The sequence below is a fragment of the Chrysemys picta genome, chromosome 2, assembly GCF_011386835.1.
Source record: "Chrysemys picta bellii isolate R12L10 chromosome 2, ASM1138683v2, whole genome shotgun sequence".
NCBI classification, from domain to species: domain Eukaryota; kingdom Metazoa; phylum Chordata; order Testudines; family Emydidae; genus Chrysemys; species Chrysemys picta.
This window is the reverse complement of record NC_088792.1, coordinates 177,575,324-177,585,695: the sequence shown is the minus strand read 5'-3', so window position 1 is coordinate 177,585,695 and position 10,372 is coordinate 177,575,324. Positions and strand designations below refer to the sequence as shown.

At 41.7% G+C, this 10,372-nt stretch overlaps 1 protein-coding gene across 1 annotated transcript; it reads right to left on the bottom strand.

The window, feature by feature from the left end:
* Nucleotides 1–5,906: 5,906 nt before the first annotated feature.
* Nucleotides 5,907–9,100, bottom strand: GCNT2 (glucosaminyl (N-acetyl) transferase 2 (I blood group)). The gene is made up of 2 exons (XM_065584962.1): nt 8,683–9,100; nt 5,907–7,402 (listed from the first exon to the last, which is right to left on the bottom strand). Exon 2 carries the CDS (start codon nt 7,145–7,147, stop codon nt 6,113–6,115), a length of 1,035 nt encoding a protein of 344 aa, XP_065441034.1. The 5' UTR covers nt 7,148–7,402; nt 8,683–9,100; the 3' UTR covers nt 5,907–6,112.
* Nucleotides 9,101–10,372: the final 1,272 nt, after the last annotated feature.

Genomic DNA, 10,372 nt, shown 5'->3' with positions numbered 1-10,372 from the left:
TGCAGGTGTCCCATGGGTCAGATGAGAAAGATTGTTTCCTGAGTGGGTCCCAGGCCAGATGACATTTGCAGATGGTGCAGAGACAAAGGTCATTGGGGATGCAATTGCCCAAGCAGAAGGAAGCCACACCAGGGAAATTAGAAGTTGCTGATGCAGCAGAATCACCATCAGCAACTATTAGAATGGCCCATGTGAAGAGTTGCTCAGATACCTGGTACTGTGTGTCTGGAGTAGACATCAGTGACTAGAAAACCACAATGCCATTTGATTCAGGATCTGAAATAAGTCTGATCCATGGAGAACAAAGGGAAAAAAAATTATACTGCAGGAGTTCAGTTGGTGACTATTCATCATCATCCACTGCAGACAACAGGAGAAATCCACCTCCCATTGAAACTGAGGTCTCATAGACTCATAGACTCATAGACTTTAAGGTCAGAAGGGACCATTATGATCATCTGGTCTGACCCCCTGCATGCTGCAGGCCATAAAACCGTCCCTACCCCTTCCCTGGACTCTGCTGTTGAAGTCCCCAATCCTGTTTTTAGTGACTTCAATCGGCAGAGACCCTCCTGCTAGAGATCCCTGCCCCATGCTGCGGAGGAAGGCGAAAAACCTCCAGAGGCTCAGCCAATCTGCCCTGGAGGAAAATTCCTTCCCGACCCCAAATATGGCGATCAGTAAGACCCCGAGCGTATAGGCAAGAGTCTCCAGCCCGACCCCTGTTAGCCATTATACTATTTACCTACCATTGCTTGGCTTTCCTTGACTACTATGTTTTACGATTAAACCATTCCCTCCATAAACTTATCTAACTTAATCTTAAAACCAGACAGGTCCCTCGCCCCCACCGTTTCCCTCGGTAGGCCGTTCCAATATTTCACCCCTCTGACGGTCAGAAACCTTCGTCTAATTTCAAGTCTGAACTTCCCCACGGCCAGTTTATATCCATTCGTTCTTGTATCCACGTTAGTACTAAGTACTGGAATAATTCTTCTCCCTCCCTTGTATTAATCCCTCTAATATATTTAAAGATAGCAATCATATCCCCCCTCAGCCTTCGCTTTGTCAGACTAAACAACCCAAGCTCCTCTAGTCTCCTTTCGTATGACAGGTTTTCCATTCCTCTGATCATCCTAGTGGCCCTTCTCTGCACCCGTTCCAGTTTGAGTTCATCTTTTTTAAACATGGGAGACCAGAACTGCACACAGTACTCCAAATGAGGTCTCACCAGTGCCTTGTACAATGGAAGCAGGACCTCCTTATCCCTACTAGATATACCTCGCCTAATGCATCCCAAGACAGCATTGGCTTTTTTCACCGCCACGTCACATTGTCGACTCATAGTCATCCTGCGGTCTACAAGAACCCCTAGGTCTCTGCATACTATGTGGATTTTTGTTGTGGCGACCAGTATTTCTAGTGCTGTTGTACTGGGAGTGGATATCATCTGAGGGAAACACAAAAGCTCTTTGGGGTTAATAGAATCCACTTGTACCCCTGCTGGATGTGGGTGGGTGGAAGTGCGGATCCTGCAGGGGGCAGGAGGGGGCACAACTGTTGGAGGGGGAGGGCTTAGAGCTGCCTCTACCATGCTGAAAAAGGGACAAATGAAAGGCTCCCTGTGGTGACTCAGAATAAAGTTGTGGTGAAGTCAGGTCATCACACAATAATATCCCTAAAGGTAAAGGCTGCTGCATTGAATCTGTAGGAGTTTTTGATTCTATAAATATCCATTCAGGATGGCTGTTTAGCAGGACTCTGTTTCAAGCTGGACCAGAGAGCGAGTTCTGGGTAAGAGCAACTAATGTTACTGACCACAAGGTGCAATTAGTGAAAAATAAGATTGCATGGACACTGACCAATGTAACTGGTGCCTTGAAGGCTTAAGCCTATCACAGGGGCAGAGGTCAACAGCAGTGAAGCAGCCCAGTCAGTAGAAGAGCTAGAGGTTGACTTGACAGAAGCATCCATAGAAGGCAACAAAAGGAAGCAACTAGAACAGCTGCTCTTACAGAATGCTGGTATGTTCTCCATGAATAATGTGTCTGTCTGGGTTTACATAACACTGCCCTCTACTGGATATGAAATCAGACCTAGTCAAGTAATTTGTGAGTTCCACACAGTGAGTGTCATATAGGAAGTAGCATGTACCACTCTGAAATTGGCCTTTCACCTTTTTACTTTTAGTCTTACAAACAGCAATGATAACATTGTAATCTATCCCTATACAAACAAATTACAGATTGTATTTTCTTTTAAGAGCTGTCTGGCAGATAAAAAGAATAAACTAAATTAGTTCAACTTGTAGAACATTCATTGTATATACTAGATATTTTTCAAAATGTCACTTAATGTTACTTAGCACTTAAAATGTTTAAGGAACTGAACAAACACTAACTAATTATTAACTTCACATCAACCATGTGAGTCAGGTAAGCGCTATTGGTGAGACTTTTAAAATTTGGGTGCCTAAAGTTAGGTGTCCAAGTTTAAAAATTCAAAGCTTGATGTTACACTATTTTCTACCTTGTGCAGTCATTTGAACTATGACAACTGAATGTGAAATGTTGTTATGCAGATGTGAATGACCCCACAAGGAACAAAGCAGTGGAGAATCTGACCTTTTGGCCATTAAATTGTATTTTATGTATGAGGAAATGGAGAACGTGAACTTCACAGAGAGAGAGAGAGAGAGAGAGAGAGAGAGAGAGATCTCCAGTTGTGACCATACATTCAACTGTGAAAAGTTTCAGTTTTGACAAATGAACATTTTCTGACAAAAAAAGTCAAAACATTCCAGACCAGCTCTAATTACCTCTTACCAAAGGAACTCCATTGAACTCCTAGGGGATACTGCTTATTTACACTGGTGTAAGTGACACCAGAATCTGACCCTACACGTCTTATTCATGAGCGTGCCTTAGTGTAGCAGAGAATGAGGGAAACAAAGTAGTAATGTACCCTGTAGCTCTTGAAGAGGAACTTATTGATCCCTGTTTCAGCAACTAGAACACAGTCCTCCCTATAGGAAATTGCCCAGCTGTGATAATTTGACATGCATATATTTGAAGTTATTGAGCATTTCCTTTTGCGCAGCTTTCCTCTCTCCCCACGCATTACCAGTTGTGAACATGCGTGGGTGACCATCATGGGTTCTATCCAGTTGACATAATATACATGTTCTTCTGAGGCACACAAGATTACCCATACAGTACAGCTGCATATGCTGACTGATATAGCTGAGGAAAGTCATCCCACTAGGCCAGAGCAGGTAAAAGAAATTCCCCTGGTCTCATTCCCAAGAGTCCAACTGCAATGTGAGCAGTTGGGCAAAGAGGAATTGTTGCTCCTTGGATTGGGCAGGATTGGGCAGCTAAAAAGGCTGACTAGAGTTCATGGCCAGATCTGGGCCAAGCTGTTTCCTTCATGTAGTAACACATTTCACTACAAGAGGGCCTTATCTCCCATTCTTCAGTACTTACACACAAAATTCTTTTGTTACAGATCACTCACATTAAAATATAATGGTGTCTTTGTACTGAATTGTTTTAGCCTTTAAAAAACGTAAGTCCAATGGATACTTTTAAGACCTGTTTCTCCACTGCCGTGCATTTTGTGTAGTCACTTCCACCTGTGCAAAGTGAGAGTTAAACTGCAATTCTGATTAGATAGCAACACATTTTGAATTCACTTTTCACAACTGTAATGACTACTCAAGGTGAACCTAGTGCCATTGACTACAACATCAAAAAATCTGTTTGATTTGTTTTCTCTTGTTAAGAGGGAATCTTTTGTATTTTAGTATCAGCTGAACAACAGGGTATTCAGGAAATAATGTCTTCCCCTATGCACAGCATTACACAACTGGTGCATTGGGAGGAGGGGTTACTTGTAACTATATGCAAAAAGTGACACCTAAGATAGCAGGAAAAAATATTTTACTCTTTTTTTTTCTCATGTAGCTTCCTTTGTGTGCACTTGGCAGTGCTTTGTGTACAGTCAATAGTCAGCTTCACTGTGCAGGGGTGCATTGAGATCAGCATTTGTGCAGGCACTTGGGGTCCTCCTCCTCTCATATATAGACATCAGAGCTCGATGTCTGGGTTCTGTAACCAGAGGATGGCCTCGCTATCAAAGGAAGGGAGGTGTTGTAAACCACCCTCCGGATGTTGGGTTGGGCACACTTCCACCACAAGTTACTATTTGTGATGCTGCCCCAGAGTCACAGCATGGGGAGGAAACCAGGCCAAGCCAATGCATAGTTGCAGCCACTCTGGATGAGCCAGGAAGTATCCTGTTAAGCCTGATCCTGGTTCGATGACCAAGTAGACAACTTTTGAGCGCCTTAACTCAACTTAATAATGTTATCTTCATATAGTTTTGTGTGTTCGTAATCAAAAATATCCTGGAGCAACTCATACAGTGCCAAATTCATTCTTCTGCAGAGGCCCAGCACAAGATTTGTGTACCATTGCAGTCCCACCTAAGCTTCAAAACAGGGCTTAAAGAGAGGCTGAAGGGGTACATAGGTCTTGTACTGGCTCTCTGCACAGAAGCAATATCACCCACAGTTATCCTTGCCCTGAGTGTGGTTGAATTTTTGTATAGTGTAAGTCAGAGACAAAAAGTGGTTTCACTGGGCAAACTACTTTATGCTTGTTGAAAATCAAACTTGTGCATCAGAGTGAGGTGGGGGAGGAGAGTGGAAGTCAAAAGAGAAACCCCGCCTACCGCCACAGGCTTAGTTAGCTGAATCTGACCCTCGTGAGCAACAGGGGTCAAAATCATAGAGGTGAAGGGTGGGGAAAGGGAGAAAGAGTAAGGTACCAGATAGAGGTAGTAAGGAATCGCCAACAAGCTGATGGATGGACATCTACTATTCATTTTACTAGCGCCGCAGAAACTGATATAGCATTTATGCCATTACTGGGGGAGATAGTACCTGAAGCAGAGTGGAGACAGCCACACTCATCACACAAGATCCTGGCTCAGGAAAGTGGAAAAGACAGCTTGAGAAAGAGTGCTGGGGTTACAAGTAGGGGGCTGTTGCTGCAAGTAAAGCTTTTGCCTGTGGTAACTTTGGCACATTTGTAAGTCAAAATAAATATTAGCCAATGACACGCTTATATTCCTCCTCCCCCCCCCACCCCATGATGACTTTACATTGCAGGTATTTGTGTCACATCATTCTGATTAACAGCAGAGCAGACATCCAGATAAAGAGAAAAGATTTAGAGGATGAGATAAGAGTTTTCCAAATACCAGGCCCTGATGGGTGGAAGGAGGAATAAACAAAAGCAATAAGGCCCATCTACATTACAAGCCTAACCATGACAGTACACTGTTCTCTGGCTTGATCAGAGGCATTATTTTTAGTATATATTATGTTTATTACGGTAGTTGGCTAGGGACAAACCAAGAACGGGTGCCCATTGTGCTAGGCTCTTTCCAAACACACAGTAACGGAGAGTCCCTGCCCTTCCGTGTTCTACTATGGTTTTGGATTTGTAGTGTGGACAGGACATTATCACGAAACCTTGTTAGAGAATCATGTAAGATCATTACCTAGACTGTAACATGATTCCTTTAATACAGTTCTGTAACCATGTTGTCCCATCTACACTACAAACAAAAAGAGTGATAGAAAACAGTTTCCCCTGACAGTAACAGGCATCAGTGATTGACAAGAATGAAAAAAACCATCAAAAAAAGAAACATTATTTAATTTGCTTATTGCCAAAAAGCTTACTTGCCCCCCAAAAGAGTGAGCAGCATTTTGCAAAGTTGTGTTTGTAATCTGATGTTGGAATCAAACTTAGGCCCCTAATTTGCTATACGCAAAGAAGGAAACTTAATGCCTGCATAGAGGCCCTATTGAAGCCAATGAGGTCTGTCTACACTGATCCAATTGCAGGATGGGGGCAATGGTTATGATTAATAAGTGACTAGGATATGTACTTTATGAAATATGTGTTATATTGGCTTTATCTCTAACATGTGAACCATCCCAATTAATACTACTTCCTTCGTTTTATACATAATACACACCTTTATATAAATCCTCTATTTACGACTGCCTAGAAGTAAAGTTCTTGCCCCCCATTTATAATTAAATAATAGAAAATAAAATGATCCACTTTGTTTGAAGTATAGTAGACCTGTTAGGCAAAAGGATTACATAGATTAATAGCGAAGACATAGTGGGAGGAAAGTCAGACATACCTGGTATCGAATTGAGTGTCACCCAGAAATGTTCATCTGGACTATAGGTGTCCTTGGACCATTCAAGTAAATCAATGGCACGCTGGTCTCTGAGAACTAACTCGGTAAATTCCCTTGTGACAGCAATATAAGCAGAGCCAAAGTAGATGATCAGATTGTGTGGAGGTGGTGCTTTTCGTACAAAGGTCCACAGCATGAAAGAAGCGAAACTGTATATTTGTTCCCTGTGGACATATTTGGTCCTTCGGATAATATGGGCAGGAGGCAGACCTCCAGGAGTGATGTTTTTCCCTTTAAATATTTTCAGATACTGAACTATTTCCTTGTTGGTTTTCAAGGGAAAATCTTGTCCACATACGTTGAGAAGGTACTTCCACCGAACTCCTGATTCCAGCAGGTCTTTCATGCAGTTCAAATCCGCCTGAAGTCTGGATATTCCAGCATATACCACTAGCTCCATTTTAGAGGCAAGAAAAGCATTGGAGAAACAGTTCAATAATTTCTCCACATCTTGCTTAAACTTAGCAGTTGCTTTCCGATCCACATGGATACAGTAAACATTTTGGGGCATATAAATAGCCCTGAAAAGTCTTTCAAAAGTATCAAATTCCTTATGAAGGGTTATGATATAAGCCAAAGGAAAGGCAGCTTCTTCTGCTGAGAGAGGGCTGGTTATATAGTGATTTTGAATTAAGTATTTGGTGCAACAGGTTCTCCCAAATGATGTTTTTAATGCGTTTTCTTGTACAAAAAATGCCTTCTCTTCAATAAGTGCATCACAGGCTTCTGCTAAGATAGAAGTCACTGAGAGGTTCAACTTCCGAAGGTGTTTTTGCTCAGGTGAATTAACAGTATAAAGAACTAATGAAATTGAAACACTAAGAACAAGCACAGCAAAAAAGCAAAACATCCTTGAGTTCATTGTGGTTTTTAAAAAGTTTTTCCCGCTTAAAATATGTAAAAAGAACACAGTACAAAATATAAATCACCCACCAACTCACCCTGTTGCCTGCCTCTGTTACAGAGCTAGAGTTTTCTGTTGAAGAAGAGGATGTGGTTTCATTCTGATGCCTGCTGCATGACTATTCTCATTCCTGTCCTGATCAACATCTATAACCATCATCTTAATGAAAAGGACATCAGTGGGCTTGCAGATTGAAAACTCTTGTACTGCATTCTAAGATTTAAACAGACATAATTCCAGTTAGTGGTTTGGTAAAGAGAATACAGGTTTAAATATTTTGGAATGCCCATGTCTGATCACCATTTGCCCACTGCCACTTTTTTTTTTAGAAACCTCTCTTTCATTTCCATATCATAACCATCCCTCTCCCCATCACCCACACAGACTACAAGTATCAAAAATTAATTTGCACTCCTGTTAGCAGTATCAGCAGAGACTGTCAGCAACTGACTGGGCATAGAGATTCATCCCTAGAAGTGGCTGTTCAAGGTTAGAAATATTGGTGGAACTATTGGGGGAGAATGAGGAGTACTTGTGGCACCTTAGAGACTAACAAATTTATTTGTGCATAAGCTTTCAGTTTCACGGCTACCACTCTGAAACCTGTCACCATGCAATTGAGGGAGAGTTTATCTATTCTGTGCTCAAATAAAGGCTGTCTCTACAGCTGCAGGTCTGACACTTTTCATGAGCATTTAATCCACTCCTTTAAAAAAGTTATTAACATTCCTGCTACCTCTGCAATTGGGACAGCAAGCACGCTTCTTTTGGCTCCTTAGTGGGGTTTGCTTTTTGAGACCCACCCTGGGTCTTGTGGTCTCTTGGTTTTCTGATTGTGCCTTAGAGCTACCCCTCCTGTGGAAATTGTTGAATTTTTAAAAAATAATTGTCCTGAAATGGGACAAAAAGGACAAAATTTGAAATTTTTCACAAGAGGAAAATTCTCAAAATAATTAGTTTTGGGGGAACCAAAACAGAATTTGCAGTTTACTTCCTAGCTTCCCAGGGAATCGGGCTGACAAGGTAGGGAGGGAGGGAGCCAGGGGACCTGGGCAGCCCATCAGGCCAACTTCCAGAGAGCTGCAGGTCCCAGGAGACTTGCAACTCATCAGACACGCTGCCAGGGAGCCATGTTTCTATTAACATTTCAATTTCATGGATCCAGTATTGTCTAATGAAAAATATCTGTTAGAAAACTGTACTTTGCTTTAATCTTCACTGGTAGCATGAAGACATGTTCTACTGTAATCCAAGTCCAATGTGATGTGTTACACCTGGATGTGACATTATATGCAACTAGTAGTGAGGGAACAAACAAACTCTTCAACACAGTGTCCACTAAAGTCTTATTCTTAGCTGTCTCTCTGCTGTCCTGCTGCTTCCCAGGTTCTCAGTCACCATCAACAACTTCATGTGTTCCTCCACCTTGTCTCTCCTGCAGCTCCGAGCCAGTAATAACCAGACCATCCAAAAAGAAGAAAACACAAACCTACCTGGATGAGAGAGCACACAGACACACACCCTGGCACAACGCAGCAGGGATCCACCAACACTCCAAACAAACTGGAGGAAAGATAAAACAGCACATCAGTGAAAATGCCAGCTCAGCTCACGTGGTCCAATAAAACAATTACAAATAATCCAGATATCAGGTCTTCTCAAAGCTAGAAAACACCATTTAAACAAATATCAGAGACCAGACAAAACATTTCCTGCTCTGCTGTCCTCTCGATATGCCCTTGTGCTTCAGACAAGTAATTTCCTAACAAGAGATGGTCATTTGTTCTTTGTGAATTCCTAATAGACCCAGAGATTTAAACAAAAAAGACAGCAACTAAGTGACCCCTTTAGTTGCTAGCCAAGCACATTTTGTAAAGCAAGCATTCCAGTTACAGAGGCATGCGCACTCTCTCTCTCTCTCTCTGAATAGCCACTGAGTTTACAATAGAGATGTGTGCTTATCTTAGTACAGATCTGTACAAACAACCCACCATCAGACATTGCAGTGCAAACAGCACTGTGTCATGTAACTCATCTTCCGGTGGTACTTCTGCTGTAGGAAAAGTAGGCTATTGCAACCTTTATTTTTATTTGAAGTTAATTTTAATGATGTTATACTACACCATTGAGGGTTCGGCTCTGGCGCCTACAGTCTCAAGTTCAACAGAGTTATCTCTGCTTGTTTTAGATTTAGCGTCATAGGAACACATGAAACCATAGGCAAGTAACAGAACCATAAGAACAAGATCCACTATCTTTTATCAGTTTTATTAAAGTTACCAACAAAGTTATGAATGTCACAGCATATACACCTCCTAAATATATCCATGCACCAGTTATAACTACAGACGTACTCAGATCCTCCTAGATAGCGTTAGAGTCTGATGGCTTTCTCATAGTTTGATCATCAGTAAAGGGATGGTTCCTGCTGGATTTCTCCCATAGGAAGCTCAATTTTCCCGCTCTGGGCATCCCTTTTTATAATGACAGGTTTCAGAGTAGCAGCCGTGTTAATCTGTATCCGCAAAAAGAAGAACAGGAGTACTTGTGGCACCTTAGAGACTAACAAATTTATTAGAGCATAAGCTTTCGTGGACTACAGCCCACTTCCTCGGATGCATATAGAATGGAACATATATTGAGGAGATATATATACATACATACAGAGAGCATAAACAGGTGGTAGTTGTCTTACCAACTCTGAGAGGCCTATTAATTAAGAGAAAAAAAAACTTTTGAAGTGATAATCAAGATAGCCCAGTACAGACAGTTTGATAAGAAGTGTGAGCATACTTACAAGGGGAGATAGAATCAATGTTTGTAATGGCTCAGCCATTCCCAGTCCTTATTCAAACCGGAGTTGATTGTGTCTAGTTTGCATATCAATTCTAGCTCAGCAGTCTCTCGTTGGAGTCTGTTTTTGAAGTTTTTCTGTTGTAATATAGCCACCCGCAGGTCTGACATTGAATGGCCAGACAGGTTAAAGTGTTCTCCCACTGGTTTTTGAGTATTATGATTCCTGATGTCAGATTTGTGTCCATTAATTCTTTTGCATAGAGACTGTCCGGTTTGGCCAATGTACATGGCAGAGGGGCATTGCTGGCACATGATGGCACATATCACATATATATATATATCATATATGTCTATTGATCGTGTAGGTTCTCTTTATTCTCATCAGCA

Excerpts from the sequence above, each read along its gene's own strand:
- GCNT2 (XM_065584962.1), bottom strand. The coding sequence starts at position 7,147 with ATGAACTCAAGGATGTTTTGCTTTTTTGCTGTGCTTGTTCTTAGTGTT.